Below are 22,037 nucleotides of genomic sequence, written 5' to 3'. Positions count from 1 at the left end.
TGAATGAATGAATGGATGGATGAACGGATGAATTGATGGATGGATGGATGAATGAATGGATGGATGGATGGATGGATTGATGAATGAATGGATGGATGAATGGATGAATTGATGGATGGATGGATTGATGGATGGATGGATGGATGGATAGATGGATGAATGAACGGATGGATGGATGGATGGATGAATGAACGGATTAATGGATGGATGGATGGATGGATGAATGAATGGACAGATGGATGAATGAATGAATGAATGGATGGATGGACGGACGGATGGATGGATGGATGGATGAACGGAGGGACGGATGGATGACTGAATGGATGGATGAACGGATGGATGGATGGATGGATGGATGGATGGATGGATGGATGAATGAATGAATGGATGGATGGATGGATGGATGAACGGAGGGATGGATGGATGATTGAATGGATGGATGAACAGATGGATGGATGGATGAACGGACAGATGGATGGATGAACGGATGAATTGATGAATGAATGTATGGATGGATGGATGAATGAATGAGTGATCGCATGGATGGATGAACGGAGGGATGGACAGATGGATGGATGGATGAACGGATGGGTGAATGAACGGATGGATGGATGAATGAACGTATGGATGGACGGATGGATGAATGAAGGTACGGCTGTCCGTCCGACCGGCCGTCCGTCCGTCCGAACGAAGACAGCGGGGATGAGCCCATCGTGGGTCCCTCGCTCTCCGCCGCCCGCGCATGCGCAGTGCCCGGGGCGGGTTGGGGCGGCCAGGGGGCGGGGGCCGGGGGCGGGGGCCGCCCGGAGCCTCCTGCGGCTGCGCAGCGCGTCGGGGGGGACCGGGGGAGGGGCGGAGGGACCGGGGGGAGGAGGGCGCCATGTTGTGGTGCGGTCGGGCGGGTGCGGGGGCCGCTGGGCCCGCGCTGGGCCCGGGGCGCTGACAGCGGGGCCGCCGGGGACCGGCCACAGGAGCGGGCGGGAGAGCGGGCGGGCCCACCGACAGACCGGCGGACGGGACCCCCCCCCCCCCCTCCGTCCCCCCGCCATGAACCCCGGCTTCGACCTGTCCCGCCGCAACCCGCAGGAAGACTTCGAGCTCATCCAGCGCATCGGCAGCGGCACCTACGGGGACGTCTACAAGGTCAGCGGGCACCCCGGGGCCAAGGGAGGCAAGGGGGCAGGGGGCTTCGGTCATTCATCCCGTCCTGTGCATTGGGCGCCGCCTGCGCGCGCACCCCTGGGCTAAGCGCTTGGAGACTACGGTTCATTCATTCGTTTCACCGTACTCATTCATTCATTCAGTCGTATTTATTGAGCGCTTCCTGTGTGCAGAGCACTGGACTGAACGCCTGGGAAGGACAAGTCGGCAACGTATAGAGACGGTCCCGACCCAACAGCGGGCTCACAGTCTGGAAGGGGGGGGGGGGACAGACAACAAAACAAAACATAGTAGCAAAATATAATAGATACACCGTAGTGATGCGCGCGCAGCACTGGGCTAAGCGCTTGGAAAGTTCGGTTCATTCATCCATTTGACCGTAGTGATTGAGCGCCGGCTGCGCGCGCAGCACTGGGCTAAGCGCTTGGAAACTACAGTTCATTCATTCATTTCAGCGTATTGATAGAGTGCCGGCTGCGCGCGCAGCACTGGGCTAAGCGCTTGGAAACTACGGTTCATTCGTCCTTTTGACCGTAGTGATTGAGCGCCGGCTGCGCGCGCAGCACTGGGCTAAGCGCTTGGAAACTACAGTTCATTCATTCATTTGACCGGAGTGACTGAGCGCCGGCTGCGCGCGCAGCACTGGGCTAAGCGCTTGGGAACTACGGTTCATTCACCATTTGACCGGAGTGATTGAGCTCCGGCTGCGCGCGCAGCACTGGGCTAAGCGCTTGGAAACTACAGTTCATTCATCATTTGACCGTAGTGATTGAGCTCCGGCTGCGCGCGCAGCCCTGGGCTAAGCGCTTGGAAACTACGGTTCATTCATTCATTTAACCGTAGTGATTGAGCGCCGGCTGCGCGCGCAGCACTGGGCTAAGCGCTTGGAAAGTTCGGTTCATTCATTCATTTGACCGTAGTGATTGAGCGCCGGCTGCGCGCGCAGCACTGGGCTAAGCGCTTGGAAACTACGGTTCATTCATTCATTTGACCGTAGTGACTGAGCGCCGGCTGCGCGCGCAGCACTGGGCTAAGCGCTTGGAAACTACAGTTCATTCATTCATTTGACTGTATTGACTGAGCGCCGGCTGCGCGCGCAGCACTGGGCTAAGCGCTTGGAAACTACGGTTCATTCATCCATTTGACCGTAGTGATTGAACGCCGGCTGCGCGCGCAGCACTGGGCTAAGCGCTTGGAAACTACAGTTTATTCATTCATTTCACCGTATTGACTGAGCACTGGCTGCGCGCGCAGCACTGGGCTAAACATTTGGAAACTACAGTTCATTCATCCATTTGACCGTAGTGATTGAGCACCGGCTGCGCGCGCAGCACTGGGCTAAGCGCTTGGAAACTACGGTTCATTCGTCCTTTTGACCGTAGTGATTGAGCGCCGGCTGCGCGCGCAGCACTGGGCTAAGCGCTTGGAAACTACGGTTCATTCATCCATTTCACCGTAGTGATTGAGCGCCGGCTGCGCGCGCAGCACTGGGCTAAGCGCTTGGAAACTACGGTTCATTCATCATTTGACCGTAGTGACTGAGCGCCGGCTGCGCGCGCAGCACTGGGCTAAGCGCTTGGAGACTACGGTTCATTCATCCATTTGACCGTAGTGATTGAGCGCCGGCTGCGCACGCAGCACTGGGCTAAGCGCTTGGAAAGTTCAGTTCATTCATTTGACCGTATTGATTGAAGGCTTACTGTGTGCGGTGCACTGGGCTAAGCGCTTGGAAACTACAGTTCGTTCATCATTTGACCGTATTGATTGGGCGCCGACTGCGCGCGCAACACTGGGCTAAGCGCTTGGAAAGGACAGTTCATTCATTCATTTCACCGTATTGATTGAACGCTTACTGTGTGCGGGGCACTGGGCTAAGCGCTTGGAAACTACAGTTCATTCATCATTTGACCGTATTGATTGGGCGCCGACTGCGGGCGCAGCACTGGGCTAAGCGCTTGGAAACTGCAGTTCATTCATTCATTTCACCGTATTGATTGAAAACGTACTGTGTGCGGAGCACTGGGCTAAGCGCTTGGAAATCAATCAATCAATCCTATTTATTGAGTGCTTACTGTGTGCAGAGCACTGTACTAAGCGCTTGGGAAGTACAAGTTGGCAACATATAGAGACGGTCCCTACCCAACAGTGGGCTCACAGTCTAGAAAGTACAGTTCATTCATTCAATCGTATTTATTGAGCGCTGGCTGCACGCGCAGCACTGGGCTAAGCGCTTGGAAAGGACAGTTCATTCATTCATTTCACCGTATTGATTGAACGCTTACTGTGTGCGGAGCACTGGGCTAAGCGCTTGGAAACTACAGTTCATTCATCATTTGACCGTATTGATTGGGCGCCGACTGCGCGCGCAACACTGGGCTAAGCGCTTGGAAACTACAGTTCATTCATTTCACCGTATTGATTGAAAGCGTACTGTGTGCGGAGCACTGGGCTAAGCGCTTGGAAACTACAGTTCATTCATTGTCGTATTGATTGAGCGCCAGCTCTGCGCGCAGCACTGGGCTAAGCGCTTGGAAACTACAGTTCATTCATTTCACCGTATTGATTGAAAGCGTATTGTGTGAGGAGCACTGGGCTAAGCGCTTGGAAATCAATCAATCAGTCGTATTTATTGAGGGCTTACTGTGTGCAGAGCACTGTACTAAGCGCTTGGGAAGTACAAGTTGGCAACATATAGAGATAGTCCCTACCCAACAGTGGGCTCACAGTCTAGAAAGTACAGTTCATTCATTCAATCATATTTATTGAGCGCTGGCTGCACGCGCAGCACTGGGCTAAGCGCTTGGAAAGGACAGTTCATTCATTCATTTCACCGTATTGATTGAACGCTTACTGTGTGCGGAGCACTGGGCTAAGCGCTTGGAAACTACAGTTCATTCATCATTTGACCGTATTGATTGGGCGCCGACTGCGTGCGCAGCACTGGGCTAAGCGCTTGGAAACTGCAGTTCATTCATTTCACCGTATTGATTGAAAGCGTACTGTGTGCGGAGCACTGGGCTAAGCGCTTGGAAATCAATCAATCAATCCTATTTATTGAGTGCTTACTGTGTGCAGAGCACTGTACTAAGCGCTTGGGAAGTACAAGTTGGCAACATATAGAGACGGTCCCTACCCAACAGTGGGCTCACAGTCTAGAAAGTACAGTTCATTCATTCAATCGTATTTATTGAGCGCTGGCTGCACGCGCAGCACTGGGCTAAGCACTTGGAAACTACAGTTCATTCATTCATTTCACCGTATTGAGCGCTTACTGTGTGCGGAGCACTGGACTAAGCCCTTGGAAACTACAGTTCATTCGTTCATTTGACCGTAGTTATTGAGCGCCGGCTACGCGCGCAGCACTGGGCTAAGCGCTTGGAAAGTTCAGTTCATTCATTCATTTGACCGTATTGATTGAATGCTTACTGTGTGCGGTGCACTGGGCTAAGCGCTTGGAAACTACAGTTCATTCATTCATTTCACCAGAGTGATTGAGCGCTGACTGGTACAGTTGATTCATTCATTTGACCATATTGATTGAGCGCCGGCTGCCCGCACAACACTGGGCTAAGCACTTGGGAAGTACAGTTCATTCATTCATTTGGCCGTATTTATTGAGCACTTGCTGCACGCGCAGCACTGGGCTAAGCGCTTGGGAGAGGACAATCTAATGTTCGGGTCATTCAAGGGGATTTATTGAAAGCTTACTGATTGCAGTACACCGGACTAAGCTCTTGGGAGAGGACAATCTACTAGTCATTCATTCATTCAAGGGGATTGATTGAGCGCTCATTGTGTGCGCAACACTGGACTAAGCGCTTGGGAGAGGACAGACTACATTCATTCATTTCACCGTATTGATTGAGCGCCGGCTGCGCACTGGGCTAAGCACTTGGAAACTACAGTTCATTCATTCAATCGTACTGATTGAGCGCCGACTGCGCGCGCAGCACTGGGCTAAGCGCTTGGAAACTACAGTTCATTCATTCATTTGACCGGAGTGATTGAGCGCCGGCTGTGCGCGCAGCACTGGGCTAAGTGCTTGGAAACTACAGTTCATTCAATTGTATTGATTGAGCGCTGACTGTGCGCGCAGCACTGGGCTAAGCGCTTGGAAACTACAGTTCATTCATCATTTGACCGTAGTGATTGAGCGCCGGCTGCGCGCGCAGCACTGGGCTAAGCACTTGGAAACTACAGTTCATTCACTCATTTGAAATTATTGAGCGCTGGCTGTGCGCGCAGCACTGGACTAAGCGCTTGGAAAGTACAATTCATTCATTCACTTGACCGTATTGATTGGAAGCTTACTGCACACGCAGCACTGGGCTAAGCGCTTGGAAAGTACAGTTCATTCACTCATTTCACCGTATCGATTGAGCACTGACTGCGCTTGGAGCACTGGGCTAAACGCTTGGGAGAGGACAATCTACTAGTCATTCATTCATTCATTCAATTGCATTGATTGAGCGCTTACTGTGCGTGGAGCACTGGACTAAGTGCTTGGGAGAGGCCAATCTACTGGTGATTCGTTCATTCAATCGTATTGATTGAGCACTTACTGTGTGCAGAGCACTGGACTAAGCGCTTGGGAGAGGCCAATCTAGCATTCGTTCATTCAGTCGTATTGATTGAGTGCTTACTGCGTGCGGAGCACTGGACTAAGCGCTTGGGAGAGGACAGTCTAACATTCATTCATTCATTCAATTGTATTGAGTGCTTACTGTATGCAGAGCACTGTACTAAGCGCTTGGGAAGTCCAAGTTGGCAACATATAGAGATGGTCCCTACCCAGCAGCGAGCTCACAGTCTAGAAGGGGGAGACAGACAACAAAACATATTAACAAAATAAAATAAATAGAATAAATATGTACAAATAAAATAAATAGAGTAATAAATATGTACAAACATATATACATATATCCAGGTGCTGTGGGGAGGGGAAGGAGGTAAGGGGGAGGAGGGGGAGAGGAATGAGGGGGCTCAGTGTGGGAAGGCCTCCTGGAGGAGGTGAGCTCTCAGTAGGGCTCTGAAGGGAGGAGGAGAGCTAGCTTGGCGGATGGGCGGAGGGAGGGCATTCCGGGCCAGGGGGAGGACGTGGGCTGACGGCGGGACAGGCGAGAACGGGGCCCAGTGAGGAGGTTAGCGATGGCAGAGGAGCGGAGGGTGCGGGCTGGGCTGGAGAAGGACAGAAGGGAGGTGAGGTAGGAGGGGGCCAGGGGATGGACAGCCTTGAAGCCCAGGGTGAGGAGCTTTTGACTGATGTGTAGGTTGATTGGTAGCCACTGGAGAATTTGGAGGAGGGGAGTAACATGCCCCGAGCGTTTCTGCACAAAGACGATCTGGGCAGTGGTGTGAAGTATGGATTGAATTGGGGAGAGACAGGAGGATGGGAGATCGGAGAGGAGGCTGATGCAGTAGTCCAGACGGGATAGGATGAGAGCTTGAACGAGCAGGGTAGCGGTTTGGATGGAGAGGAAAGGGTGGGTCTTGGCGATGTTGCGGAGCTGAGACCGGCAGGTTTTGGTGACGGCTTGGATGTGAGGGGTGAACGAGACAGCGGAGTCGAGGATGACACCAAGGTTGCGGGCCTGTGAGACGGGAAGTTTGGTAGTGCCGTCAACAGAGATGGGAAAGTCAGGGAGAGGGCAAGGTTTGGGAGGGAAGACAAGGAGTTCAGTCTTCGACATGTTGAGCTTTAGGTGGCGGGCGGACATCCAGATGGAGATGTCCTGAAGGCGGGAGGAGACGCGAGCCAGGAGGGAGGGGGAGAGAGCAGGGGCAGAGATGTAGATCTGGGCGTCATCAGCGTAGAGATGATAGTTGAAGCCGTGGGAGTGAATGAGCTCACCAAGGGAGTGAGGGTAGATCGAGAACAGAAGGGGACCAAGAACTGACCATTGAGGAACCCCTACAGTAAGGGGATGGGAGGGGGAGGAGGAGCCCGCATTCATTCAATCAATCATATTGATTGAGCACTTACTGCATACAGAGCACTTGACTAAGCACTTGGGAGAGGACAATCTAACATTCATTCATTCATTCAATCAATCGTATTGATTGAGCACCTGCTGCGTGCAGAGCACTGGACTAAGTGCTTGGGAGAGAAAAATCTAGCATTCATTCATTCAGTTGTATTGATTGAGCGCTTACCGCCTGCAGAGCACTGGACTAAGCGCTTGGGAGAGGACAATCTACTAGTCACTCATTCAATCAATCGTATTGATTGAGCGCCTACTGCGTGCAGAGCACTGGCCTAAGCGCCTGGGAGAATACAATCTAACATTCATTCATTCAATCAATCACATTGATTGAGCGCTTACTGCGTGGAGAGCACTGGACTAAGCGCTTGGGAGAGGACAGTCTAGCATTCATTCATTCAATTGCATTGATTGAGCGCCTATTGCATGCAGAGCACTGGGCTAAGTGCTTGGGAGAGGACAATCTAGGAGTTCTTCAATCATACTGATTGAGCGCATACTGCATGCAGAGCACTGGACTAAGCGTTTGGGAGAGGACAGTCTAACATTCGTTCATTCAGTCATATTGATTGAGCGCTTACTGCGTGCAGAGCACTGGACTAAGCGCTTGGGAAGTCCAAGTCGGCAACATAGAGAGACAGTCCCTACCCAACAACGGGCTCACAGTCTAGAGCGGGGAGACAAAATAAAATTATTCATTCATTCAGTCATATTTATTGAGCACTTACTGCATGCGGAGCACTGGACTAAGCGCTGGGGAGAGGAGGGAGTGAGGACCATTCATTCATTCGAGGGGATTGATTGAGCGCTTACTGTGTGCAGAGCACTGGACTAAGTGCTTGGGAGAGTACAATCTAATATTCATTCAAGGATATTTATTGAGCGCTGACTGTGGAGCATTGGACTAAGCGCTTGGGGGAGGAGGGCGTGAGGACCATTCATTCAAGGGGATTGAATGAGGGCTTACTGCATGCAGAACACTGGACTAAGCGCTTGGGAGAGTACAATCAAGTAGTCATTCATTCAGTCGTATTGACTGAGCGCCTACTGCATGCAGAGCACTGGACTAAGCGCTTGGGAGAGGACAGTCTAGCATTCATTCATTCAGTCGTATTTATTGAGCGCTTACTGCGTGCAGAGCACTGGACTAAGCGCTTGGGAAGTACAGGTCGGCAGCATAGAGAGACGGTCCCTACCCACAGTCTAGAAGGGGGAGACAGACAACAAAACAAAACAGTAGGCAGGGGTCAGTACCGTCAGAAAAAATAGAATTATTCATTCAATTGTATTTATTGAGCACTTACTGTGTGCAGAGCACTGGACTAAGCACTGGGGAGAGGAGGTCGTGAGGACCATTCATTCATTCGAGGGGATTATTGAGCACTTACTGTGTGCGGAGCACTGGACTAAGTGCTTGGGAGAGGAGGGCGTGTGGACCATTCATTCATTCAAGGGGATTGAGTGCTTACTGTGTGCAGAGCACTGGACTAAGCGCTTGGGAAGTACAAGTCGGCAACAGAGAGATGGTCCCTACACAGCAGCGGGCTCCCAGTCTAGATTTCATTCATTCATTCAGTCGTATTTATTGAGCACTTACTGTGTGCGGAGCACTGGACTAAGCGCTTGGAAAGGACAATTCATTCATTCAGTCAGTCGTATTTATTGAGCACTTACTGGGTGCAGAGCACTGGATTAAGCTCTGGGGAAGGACAATTCATTCATTCAGTCCTATTTATTGAGCGCTTACTGTGTGCAGAGCACTGGACTGAGCGCTTGGGAAGTCCAAGTCAGCAACACTTAGAGACAATCCCTGGCCAACAACGGGCTCAAAGTCACAATATATATATATATATATATATATATATATATATGTTGCCAACTTGTACTTCCCAAGCGCTTAGTACAGTGCTCTGCACACAGTAAGCGCTCAATAAATACGATTGATTGATTGATAGAAGAGGGAGACAGACAACAAAACAAAACCTGGAGACAGGTGTCAAAACCGTCAGAAAAAATAGAATTAAAGCTATATCGGGGCGGTTGGTCCTGGGCCCCGCCGTCTGCCCAGGGTTTGCGGGGGGGGAGGTAGGGAGGAGAAGGGCTGCTGGGGATGGGAGGGAAAAACGGGATTTACAGATGGGAATTGGGGACACCCCTCCCTCGGAGAGGCTTCCGGGCACATTTTGTCTTTAAGGGGTCTCCCTGGGCACAGTTTGGCTTTAGGGGGTCCCTGGGCACTGCCCTGCTTCAAGGGGTCTCCGGGCACATTTCAGCTTCAAGGGATCCCCGGTGCACAGCCCTGCTTTAAGGGGTCTCCGGTCACATCTCGGCTTCAAGGGATGCTCGGGGCACAGCCCCGTTTCAGGGGGGTCCCTGGGCACTGCCCCGTTTCAAGGGGTCTCCGGGCACATCTTGGCTTCAAGGGATCCCCGGGGTACAGCCCCATTTCAGGGGGTCCCTGAGCACATCCCCGTTTCAAGGGGTCCCTGGGGACATCTTGTCTTTAAGGGGTCTCCGGGCACATTTCGGCATCAGGGGGTCCCTGGGGTACAGCCCTACTTCAAGGGGTCCCTGGGCACATCTCGGCTTTAAGGGGTTTCCGGGCGCATTTTGGCTTCAGGGGGTCCCCGGGGCACAGCCTCGCTATAAGGGGTCCCTGGGCACATCTGGGCTTCAAGAGATCTCTGGGGAACAGCCCTGTTTCAGGGGGTCCCTTGGCACAGCCCCGTTTCAAGGGGTCCCTGGGCACTGCCCTGCTTCAAGGGGTCTCCGGGCACATCTCATCTTTAAGGGGTCTCTGGGCACATTTCGGCTTCAGGGGGTCCCTGGGCACAGCCCTATTTCAAGGGGTCTCGGGGCACATTTCAGCTTCAGGGGGTCCCTGGGCACAGCCTCGCTATAAGGGGTCCCTGGGCACATCTGGGCTTCAAGAGATCTCTGGGGAACAGCCCCGTTTCAAGGGGTCCCTGGGCACTGCCCTGCTTCAAGGGGTCTCCGGGCATATCTCATCTTTAAGGGGTCTCTGGGCACATTTCGGCTTCAGGGGGTCCCTGGGCACAGCCCTATTTCAAGGGGTCTCCGGGCACATTTCAGCTTCAGGGGGTCCCTGGGCACAGTCCTGCATCAAGGGGTCCCCGGGCACATCGTTTTTTCAAGAGATTTCTGGGGTATATCCCTGTTTTGGGGGGTCCCTGGGGCACAGCCCTGCTTGAAGGGGTCCCCGGGGACATAATAATAATGATGGTATTTGTTAAGCGCTTACTATGTGCCAAGCACTGCACATCTCGGCTTCAAGGGATTCCCCGGGGCACAGCCCCGTTTCAGGGGGTCCCTGGGCGCAGCCCTGCTTCAAAGGGTCCTCGGGGACATCTCGTCTTTAAGGGGTCTCTGGGCACATTTTGGCATCTGGGGGTCCCTGGGGCACATCCCTACTTCAGGGGGTCCCCGGACACATCTCAGTTTGAAGGAATCCCCGGGGCACAGCCCCGTTTCAGGGGGTCCCTGGGCACAAACCGAGTGCTTGGCACATAGTAAGCGCTTAACAGATGCTGTCATTATTATTATCCGTACTTCAAGGGGTTCCCGGACGCATCTTGGCTTTAAGGGGTCTCCGGGGCACAGCCCCGCTTTAAGGGGTCCCCAGACACATCTGGGCTTCAAGGGATCCCCGGGGCACAACCCCGTTTTGGGGGGTCCCTGGGTACATCCCTGCTTCAAGGGGTTTCCGGGCACATTTCTGCTTCAGAGGGTTCCTGGGCACATCCCTAATTTAAGGGGTCCCTGGGCACATCTCGGCTTCAAGGGGTCCCCGAGGCACTGCCCCGCTTTAAGAAGTCCTCGCACACATCTTGGCTTGAAGGGATCTCCGGGGCACAGCCCCTTTTCAGAGGGTCCCTGGCACATCCCTGCTTCGAGGGGTCTCCGGGCACATTTCGGCTTCTGGGGGTCCCCCGGGGCACTGGACACATCTCGGCTTGAAGGGATCCTCGGGTGCAGCCCTTTTTTCAGGGAGTTCCCGGGAAGATAATCCCCCCACCGTGGGGCGATGCCCTTGGAAAACCTCAGCTTGCCTTTAGACTGTAAGCTCTTGTGGGCAGGGAACGTGTCTGCCAACTCTGTGGTGGTGTACTGTCCCAAGCGCCTAGTACGGCGCTCTGCACACGTAAATGCTCAGTAAATGCCATTGACGAAGCTGGCGTCTAGCCTATGACCAGTCGGAATGGGTTGGGGCGTTGGCACCGGCCTAGCCGAGATGGAACCTGTGTTGTTCATGCCACACCTGGGGTTGGCAGACTTGGAAGGCCTGGGAGAGTGGCACCGTTGACAGACTGTCATATCTCTAGTAACAGGAGACGCCCACGCTTTCCCTCCCCTCCCCGTCCACCTCCTTCCCCTCCCTGCATCTAAAATTTTCCTCCTCCTCTCCCCGGGCGGGCACCGAATCTTCGAAAATGAAGCATGACTGTTCAAAACGAATGGCAACCCGCGCGCTCTCCGTAGACGCGCACAGTGCCCTCTCGGAGCCCGGCTCGGGGTGTAACCGATGAGGCAGCTGTTTTCCAAAGTGAATTGAATTCCCGGGAAAAGTATACACTTGACCGATTGCTACTTGCAGGTCTGTCGGTAGTGTAGGATTTCCGTCGCGGAAGGACCGCTTCGAAATCGGAGCGGCCGGTTCTCTCGCCGTGGCCGGTGGAGTTGAGACGGCCAGGGAGGCTGGTTGTTGGCAAATATGATGGCAGCTTTGATTTAGTTGTTTATCTCAATACTGGGATTGAAGTTGACCTCATCTTATTTCACGTGATACCTGATGATAACCAGCAAAAAACCAAAATCCAAAACCTTAATATTTAAAACTAATCCAATTGATGTTTTTTTTTAAACGGTATCTGTCAAAGGCTCTTTCAAATTGTATGTATTTTACTATGTGCCAGGCACTGTACTAGGAGCTGGGGCGGATACAAGCTAATCAGGTTGGACACAGTCCCTGTCCCCACATGAGGCTCAAAGTCCTAATCCCCATTTTACAGATGAGGTGACTGAAGCGCAGAGAAGTTGAGTGACGTGCCCAGAATCACCCAGCAAATATGTGTTTTTAGACTGTGAGCCCACTGTTGGGTAGGGACTGTCTCTATATGTTGCCAATTTGTACTTCCCAAGCGCTTAGTACAGTGCTCTGCACATAGTAAGCGCTCAATAAATACGATTGATGATGATGTGTTGGAGCCCACGACCTCTGATTCCCAGGCCCATGTTCTATCCACTGTGCCACGCTGCTTCTCCAATTAAATCTCATATCTTTACCAATGCCTCAGCTAGTAAATGTTGAATAATGTTTGCTTTTCAAGTGACTTCATTCGACCCTTACCCCAAAGAAGTGTCATCTAATCAACATTTGAAAGTGTCTACACTTGAGGCCTTGAAACAGGCCTCACTTAAGCCGCTTCCATTTCTATTTTCTTTGTGGTCAACTTGGGTAGCAAGGGCCGAGAAAGTTGAAGCAGGATTTGTTTGGGTGGTGGGTGAGTTAATATATTGACGATGGTAAGCTCATTGCAGGAAGGGGACTGTCTCTATGTGTTGCCAACTTGTACTTCCCAAGCGCTTAGTACAGTGCTCTGCACACAGTAAGTGCTCAATAAATACGATTGATTGATTGATCTACCAACTCTGTTGTATTGTCCCCTTCCAAGCGTTTAGTATGGCGCTCTGCACATCCTAAGCGCTCAATAAATGCCAGTGATGATGGCAGTAATGGAGCCTCCCTTCCAAAAGTGACAGATAGCTTTGGGCCGGTCCCAGGGACTGGGATTGAGAACCTTGCATTTATTATTATATTATAATAGTATAATGTTATAATAAAAGTATTTATTATAGCTCTAGTGGTTTACCCAGCACCCCTTGTTTTCTGTTCTCACTGGGTCCGTCCAGTGCCACAACCAAATCATCATCATCATCATCATCAATCGTATTTATTGAGCGCTTACTATGTGCAGAGCACTGTACTAAGTGTTCGGGAAGTACAAATTGGCAACATATAGAGACAGTCCCTACCCAACAGTGGGCTCACAGTCTAAAAGGGGGAGACAGAGAACAAAACCAAACATACTAACAAAATAAAATAAATAGAATAGATATGTACAAGTAAAATAAATAAATAAGTAAATAGAGTAATAAATATGTACAAACATATATACATATATACAGGTGCTGTGGGGAAGGGGTGGGCAGAGGCGCGGTGCATTGCGACGTGCATGCCAGAATTTTACCTGTTTACCTAAACAGCACACGTGTAATAATAATAATAATAATGATGACGGTATTTGTTAAGCGCGTACTATGTGCAAAGCACTGTTCTAAGTGCTGGGGAGGTTACAAGGTGATCAGGTTGTCCCATCTGGGGCTCACAGTCTTAATCCCCGTTTTCCAGATGAGGTAACTGAGGCCCAGAGAAGTGAAGCGACTTGCCCAGAGTCACACAGCTGACAGTTGGCAGAGCCGGGATTTGAACCCGTGACCTCTGACTCCAAAGCCCGGGCTCTTTTCCGCTGAGCCACGCTGCTTCTGTATATTTGTACATATACAGCCCTTATGTACATATCCCTAATTTAGTTTGGCTGCCTCCCCCTCTAGCCTGTGCAGCTCCGTGTGAGCAGGGATGGGGTCTACCAACTCTGGCGTATTGTACTCTCCCAAGTGCTCAGTACATAGTAAGCGCTCAGTTAATACGAGCGACTGATTGATTCTGGCCAAGGTGCCTGCAACGTAGGGCTGATGATGCTTAGACTAGCAGGTGGTTCTCTGGGAAGCTGGGAGTTGCCATGGTCTTTGCTGTCCCGATTAGCCACTATCTGTCCACCATTCGTTCATTCATTGTCGTATTTATTGAGCGCTTACTGTGTGCAGAGCGCTGTACTGAGTGCTTGGGAAGTACAAGTTGGCAACATATAAGAGACGGTCCCTGCCCAACAGCGGGCTCACAGTCTAGAAGCGTTCCAGGCGTTCCCCGTCTTCCAGCCGCTGCAATCGCCCCGCCAAGATGAGGCGTGGGTCGATCTTTTGGGGCGATTAATATGTTAACACAGCCCAGACACACTGATAGGTCGCAAGGCTCCTCCTTCCCTTCCCCACTGCACCTGTATATATGTATACATGTTTGTACGTATTTATTACTCTATTTATTTTACTTGTACATATCTATTCTATTTATTTTATTTTGTTAGTATGTTTGGTTTTGTTCTCTGTCTCCCCCTTTTAGACTGTGAGCCCGCTGTTGGGTAGGGACCGTCTCTATATGTTGCCAACTTGGACTTCCCAAGCGCTCAGTACAGTGCTCTGCACACAGTAAGCGCTCAGTAAATACGATTGATGATGATGATGAAGGGTCACTTAACAGCGGTGTACGGGCAACAGGATGATAAGGGAATCTCCCATCGGAACAAGGATTGACTGCGCACGTAGTTGCCGGAAAAGCATACGTTGCCTCTTGAACACAGTTAAGAAAATCAATTTAAACCGAAAGGATGCGATGCAAGTGCCAGCATTAATCAGGAAATGTATATGGCCCAGGTTATAATATAGGAGTGTCGATGATTCAGACATAGTTTTGTTTGCTTTTAAACAGCGTGAGAAGCAGTGTGGTTCAGTGGAAAGAGCCCGGGCTTTGGAGTCAGAGGTCAGGGGTTCAAATCCCGGCTCCGCCAATTGCCAGCTGTGTGACTTTGGGCAAGTCACTTCACTTCTCTGTGCCTCAGTTACCTCATCTGTAAAATAGGGATTAAGACTGTGAGCCCCCCGGGGGACAACCTGATCACCTTGTAACCTCCCCAGCGCTTAGAACAGTGCTTTGCACATAGTAAGCGCTTAATAAATGCCATCATCATCATCATCATTTTAATAGTGACCATGTTTTCTAGACTATGAGCCGTTGTTGGGTAGGGACTGTCTCTATATGTTGCCAACTTGTACTTCCCCAGCGCTTAGTACAGTGCTCTGCACACAGTAAGCGCTCAATAAATACGATTGAAATGAAAAAAAAAAAGAAACAGGAGGGCGATAAACCATGTAAGCCATTTCTCTTCTTTTGTGCCTTGTCTATTGGCCCGACCCAGAGAAGGGGCTTCCGGAGAATAATAATAATAATGGTATTTGTTAAGCGCTTACTGGATGCCAGGCACTGTACTAAGCGCTGGGGTGGATACAAGCAAATGGGGTAGGACACAGTCCCTATCCCACGTGGGGCTCACAGTTTCCATCCCTATTTTGCAGGTGGGGTAACTGAGGCCCAGAGAAGTGAAGTCACTTTCCCAAGGTCGCACAGTAGACAGGTGGCAGAGCCGGGATTAGAACCCATGACCTTCTGACTCCCAGGGCCGTGTTCTGTCCACAACGCCATACTGCTTTCCACCTTGTGACTTCCTGGTGGTGCGTTTCTATTTTTATTTTTTTTTTTCGGTTTTTAACTTTTTCTGACCCACTCCCTCAGTGCGTCCAGGTGACAGTTCCCCATCATACCCCTCCCGCTTAGAGCCCTGGGGGTCAATGAGAACAGTCACAGCAGGGTGGCTCAGTGGAAAGAGCACGGGCTTTGGATTCAGAGGTCAGGGGTTCGAATCCCAGCTCCACCAAATGTCTGCTGTGTGACCTTGGGCAAGTCACTTAACTTCTGTGAGCCTCAGTTACCTCATCTGTAAAATGGGGATTAAGACTGTGAGCCCCATGTGGGACAACTTAATCACCTTGTATCCTCCCCAGCACTTAGAACAGTGCTTTACACATAGTAAGCGCTTAACAAATGCCGTTATTATTATTATTATTATTATTAGTAGTAAGCGCTTAATAAATGCAATAATAATAATAATAATAATATATTATTAATATATATCAATATATATCATTTATATATTAATATATTATTATTATTATTATCATTATTATTATTATTATTACCTGAAAGAATGGCATCACTTGGGGCAGGTGGGTGTGGGCTCATCGGCCCCGGGCAGGGCTCTCTGGCTCGGTCAGGGCTGGCCCGTGGTGACGGGAGCGGGACGCACCCGGTCTCGGAGTGGTCCGTCTTCGTCGGGACGTTGGCCGTTGGGGATTGGTAGAAGTGGCTTCTCAAACAGCTGACGGGAACGGATCCGCAAGGGAAGCAGCGTGGCCCAGTGGATAGCGCCCGGGCCTGGGAGTTGAAGGGACCCAATCCCAACTCTAACACTCACCTGCCGTGTGACCTTGGGCAAGTCACTTCACTTCTCCGGGCTTCAGTTCCCTCATCTGCAAAATGGGGATGAAGACTGTGAGCCCCCCGTGGGACAACCTGATCACCTTGTAACCTTCCCAGCGCTTAGAACAGTGCTTTGCACATAGTAAGCGCTTAACAAATACCATAATTATTATTATTATTATTACGCCTGAAGAAAAATGGGGATTAAAAACTGTGAGCCCCCTGTGGCACAACTAGATCACCTTGTAACCTTCCCAGCTCTTAGAACAGTGCTTTGCACATAGTAAGCGCTTAACAAATACCATAATTATTATTATTATTACGCCTTAAGAAAAATGGGGATTAAAAACTGTGAGCCCCCTGTGGCACAACTAGATCACCTTGTAACCTTCCCCAGCTCTTAGAACAGTGCTTTGCACATAGTAAGCGCTTAACAAATACCATAATTATTATTATTATTATTACCCCAGCACTTAGTGATGATGATGATGGCATTTGTTAAGCGCCTACTATGTGCAAAGCACTGTTCTAAGCGCTGGGGTGGATACAAGGTGATCGGGCTGTCCCGTGTGGGGCTCACAGTCTTAATCCCCATTTTCCAGATGAGGTAACTGAGGCACAGAGAAGTGAAGTGACTTGCCGAAAGTCACACATCTGATGATTGGCAGAGCTGGGATTTGAACCCATGACCTCTGACTCTCAAGCCTGTGCTCTTTCCGTTGAGCCATGCTGCTTCACTGAGTGCTTAACACCCAGTGAGCGCTTAAAAAGTACCACTGTCGTCATTGGGCCAGGGTTAGACATGCCTCTCCGGGGGCGCCCGGCACCTCCCTGCCCCTCGAAATCCTTTCCTACTTATACCCTGCTGCACTTTCCTGCCATTTTTTCAGCTCTGGCGTGTCTGATGGTGAGGTGGGTGACTGCATATCTTTGTTGTTGCTGTTGCTGCTACTGCTGCTGTTTATTTTTCACTTCTTGATTTTGGCTTTTCCCCCAGTTTTGCAAAGAAAAGATTTCCTGACCCTTGCTAAGTCACTGAGTATCAGTTGAAGATGGTTTAGGAAACCAGCGAGGGCACAGAAGTATCTGTTGCAACGGAGGTGTCGGGGATAGGATGGTTGGTGACCCCCCCAGACTGCATCCTTTCTCCGTATCACTGGGGAACGTGTATCTCTGGGAGTAGGAAGACCAGGCAAGAGGGCGGCTGGCTCAGTCCCTTCTAGACTGTGAGCCCACTGTTGGGTAGGGACTGTCTCTATATGTTGCCAACTTGTACTTCCCAAGCGCTTAGTACAGTGCTCTGCACACAGTAAGTGCTCAAGAAATGCGATTGAATGAATGAATGAATGGACCACCGCCACCAATGCAAAAACAACCCAAGAGCATGGCCTGCACAGTAGACCTTACCTTCCCCCTTTTAACCATTGTTTTCTGAGTAGTGCTCAGCCCCAGATGGCAAGGGTTCAGAACTGGAGACACAAGAGTATAATGGCATTTGGTAGATGCCAGGCACTGTACTAAATGCTGGGGTCAATCAATCAATCAATCGTATTTATTGAGCGCTTACTGTGTGCAGAGCACTGTACTGGCTACCAGTCAATCTGCGCATCAGGCAGAAACTCCTCCCCCGGGCTTCAAGGCTGTCCATCCCCTCGCCCCCTCCTACCTCACCTCCCTTCTCTCCTTCTCCAGCCCAGCCCGCACCCTCCGCTCCTCCGCCGCTAATCTCCTCACCGTACCTCATTCTCGCCTGTCCCGCCATCGACCCCCGGCCCACGTCCTCCCCCGGGCTGGAATGCCCTCCCTCTGCCCATCCACCAAGCTAGCTCTCTTCCTCCCTTCAAGACCCTACTGAGAGCTCACCTCCTCCAGGAGGCCTTCCCAGACTGAGCGCCTTCCTTCCTCTCCCCCTCCTCCCCCTCTCCATCCCCCATCTTACCTCCTTCCCTTCCCCACAGCACCTGTATATATGTATATATGCTTGTACATATTTATTACTCTATTTTACTTGTACATATCTATTCTATTTATTTTATTTTGTTAGTATGTTTGGTTTTGTTCTCTGTCTCCCCCTTTTAGACTGTGAGCCCACTGTTGGGTAGGGACCGTCTCTATATGTTACCAACTTGTACTTCCCAAGCGCTTAGTCCAGTGCTCTGCACACAGTAAGCGCTCAATAAATATGATTGATTGATTGATTGTACTAGGCGCTTGGGAAGTACAAGTTGGCAACATAGAGAGACGGCCCCTACCCAACAGTGGGCTCACAGTCTAGAAGGGGGAGACCGAGAACAAAACAAAACATGTTAACAAAATAAATGCACATTATAAACAAAATTATCTTGAGGGGACATGATAATCAGTCCCACATGAGACTCACAGTCTAAGTAGGAGGGGGAACAGGGATTGAATCCTCATCTTGCACGTAAGGGGACTGAGGCGTAGTGAAGTGAAGTGACTTGTCCAAGGTCACATTGCAGGAGAGTGGCGGGGGGCCGGGATTAGAACCCAGGTCCTCCGACTCGCAGGGCCCGTGCTCTTTCCACTAGGCCAACGCTGCTTCTCAGGGTGTTCTTACCGTGAAGCTCAAATTCACGGGTGCATCCTCACCATCAGCAGAATTGTCTGCGATCCAAAGGAAAGTTCTACAACCCGATTAAGGAACAGTGAGATTAATAAAGTTTTAGCCATCTGTTATAATTTTTCTCCCCTTAAACCATGATTACCAAAGTGGTTTGCGGGTTTCAATTGGTCCTCAATTACTCCCCTTTAGAAAGGGATAGTTAATCCTACCTATTTTACATTGGAGAACCTGAAGCATGGTGAACATTTAGCTGGCAGAGTTATTAACAATTAATTCCTGACTCCCGTGCTGCTAGACCATTTTTGCTTTTACGTAGATTGCCAAACAACTACTCTATAGTACGGTAGGATGATCTCTGCCAGCAGGGCTGAGTTTGAGCCAAACTCCATATCCCCTGAGTCATTCTGTTCATTCATTCATTCGATCGTATTTATTGAGCGCTTACTGTGTGCAGAGCACTGTACTAAGCGCTTGGGAAGTACAAGTTGACGACATATAGAGGCGGTCCCTACCCAACAACGGGCTCACAGTCTAGAAGGGGGAGACAGGCAACAAAGCAAAACATGTGGACGGGTGTCAAGTCGTCAGAATAAATACAATTGAAGCTAAATGCACATCATTGACAAAATAAATAGAATAGTAAATATGTACAAGTAAAATAAATAGAGTAATAAATCTGTACATACTTATATACAGGTGCTGTGGGGAGGGGAAGGAGGAGAGGAAAAAGGGGGTTCAGTCTGGGAAGGCCTCTTGGAGGAGGTGAGCTCTCAGTAGGGCTTTGAAGGGAGGAAGAGAGCGAGCTTGGCGGATGAGCGGAGGGAGGGCATTCCGGGCCAGGGGGAGGATGTGGGCCGGGGGTCAACGGCGGGACGGGCGAGAACGAGGCACGGTGAGGAGGTGAGCGGTGGCAGAGGAGCGGAGGGTGCGGGCTGGGCTGGAGAAGGACAGAAGGGAGGTGAGGTAGGAGGGGGCGAGGGGATGGACAGCCTTGAAGCCCTTGCTAAGCAGTCCAGTGATAATACCGATGAAAACGTGTCCGTGTTCATGACAGTCCGAAGAATGATCGTTAGTCAGTCATTTGTATTTATTGGAATGATCGTTAGTCATTTGTATTTATTTGGCGCACTTACTGTGTGCAGAGCACTATACCGAACACTTGGGAGACTACAGTATAATGCAGTTGGTGGACACGTTCCCTGCCCACGAGGAGCTGACACTCTAAGAATTCAGTTAAATAAGATTGAGAAGCAGCATGGCTTAGTGGAAAAAACCCGGGCTTGGGAGTCAGAGGTCGTGGTTTCTAATTCCGGCTCCGCCGCTTGTCAGCTGTGTGACTTTGGGCAAGTCACTTCACTTCTCTGTACCACAGTTACTTTGTAAAATGGGGATTAAGACTGTGAGCCCCATGTGGGACAGCCTAATTGCTTTGTATCTACCCCAGTGCTTATTCATTCAGTCGTATGTATTGAGCGCTTACTGTGTGCAGAGCACTGTACTAAGCGCTTGGGAAGTACAAGTTGGCAACATTTGGGCAGGGACTGTCTCTATATGTTGCCAATTTGTACTTCCCAAGCGCTTAGTACAGTGCTCTGCACACAGTAAGCGCTCAATAAATACGATTGATGATATAGAGACGGTCCCTACCCAACAGCGGACTCACAGTCTAGAAGGGGGGACAGACAACAAAACAAAACATATTAACAAAATAAAATAAATAGAATAGTAAATATGTACAAGTAAAATAGAGTAATAAATCTGTACAAACATATATACAGTTGCTGTGGGGAGGGGAAGGAGGTAAGGCGGGGAGGAGGGAGAGGAGGCTCAGTGCTTGGCACATAGTAAGCGCTTAACAAATACCAACATTATTATTATTTATTATACGATTGAATGAATAAAGGATGTTGCTATGTTCAGATCAGGATTTTCTATTCTTGCCTTGTTACTAGGACCTGAAGTAACTGGCTTTCCTTATTATTTTAATAAGGAAAAGACTAGACTGTAAGCTCGTTGTGGGCAGGGAACGTGTCTGTTATATTGTTATATTGTGCTCTCCCAACCGTTTAGTACAGTACTCTGGTCACAGTAAGTGCTCAATAAGTACGATTGAATGAATGAATGAATAGTAAAGACAACATAATACGCACAACACAAAATAAATACAACAAGAATTTTGTGTCAATTAGAAAAAGGTTGCAAAGCTTTTCAAAAGCCCCCCTCTAGAGAAGTGGTCCATTCTAAACAGAAAACATTTGAACTCTGCTGGTTTTTAGAGAAACAATAGGGAATTGTCATCAACATATTCCAGCCCATTATTGCAATGAAAGCTTTGAACACTGGTTTATTTTTCTTGGAGTGCCAGTTCTGAAAATAACCCATTTTGAGTCGCACATTTTGCGTAATTCTAAATGCCTAGTTCAATTAAGTACCAGGGATTCTCCTACAAAGCAGAGGCATGTTCTTGAAGAACCATATGTTGCGGGAAAATCACTTTTATTGCTAGCCTTTGGTTCAGTGGGAATCAATCAATCAATCGTATTTATTGAGCGCTTACTGTGTGCAGAGCACTGTACTAAGCGCTTGGGAAGTACAAGTTGGCAACATATAGAGACAGTCCCTACCCAACAGTGGGCTCACAGTCTAGAAGGGGGAGACAGAGAACAAAACCAAACATATTAACAAAATAAAATAAATAGAATAGATATGTACAAGTAAAATAAATAAATAGAGTAATAAATATGTACAAACATATCCATATATACAGGTGCTGTGGGGAAGGGAAGGAGGTAAGACAGGGGGATGGAGAGGGGGACGAGGGGGAGAGGAAGGAAGGGGCTCAGTCTGGGAAGGCCTCCTGGAGGAGGTGAGCTCTCAGAGGGCCTTGAAGGGAATTAATGGGTTTGGGGGAGGGTGGTTTAAACATACCCCTATAAACTGATATTTTCTATTACTCTAGTGTCCACCGTGATCAGAATGCTTTTCTCTGGCCACACTGCCATTTTATTTTATTAAGTAATGTAAAAATTCCCCAAACACAAAAGTAATGTGAAATTCTGCATAGCATCTAGGGCTGGAGATG

The 22,037-nt window shown here is 49.8% G+C and overlaps 1 protein-coding gene across 2 annotated transcripts in view; it reads left to right on the top strand.

Annotated features, from left to right (window-relative positions):
• Positions 1–1,047: 1,047 nt before the first annotated feature.
• MAP4K3 (mitogen-activated protein kinase kinase kinase kinase 3) overlaps positions 1,048–22,037 on the top strand; it is a 251,546-nt gene continuing 230,556 nt past the window's right edge. For both annotated transcript variants that reach the window (XM_038761656.1, XM_038761585.1), the window contains exon 1: positions 1,048–1,143. In XM_038761656.1, the coding sequence (XP_038617584.1) occupies positions 1,048–1,143 (96 nt within the window). The remainder of the gene's footprint in view (positions 1,144–22,037) is intronic.

This window comes from Tachyglossus aculeatus, chromosome 1, assembly GCF_015852505.1.
Source record: "Tachyglossus aculeatus isolate mTacAcu1 chromosome 1, mTacAcu1.pri, whole genome shotgun sequence".
In the NCBI taxonomy this organism is placed as follows: Eukaryota; Metazoa; Chordata; class Mammalia; order Monotremata; family Tachyglossidae; genus Tachyglossus; species Tachyglossus aculeatus.
This window is presented reverse-complemented; position numbering and strand designations above follow the sequence as displayed.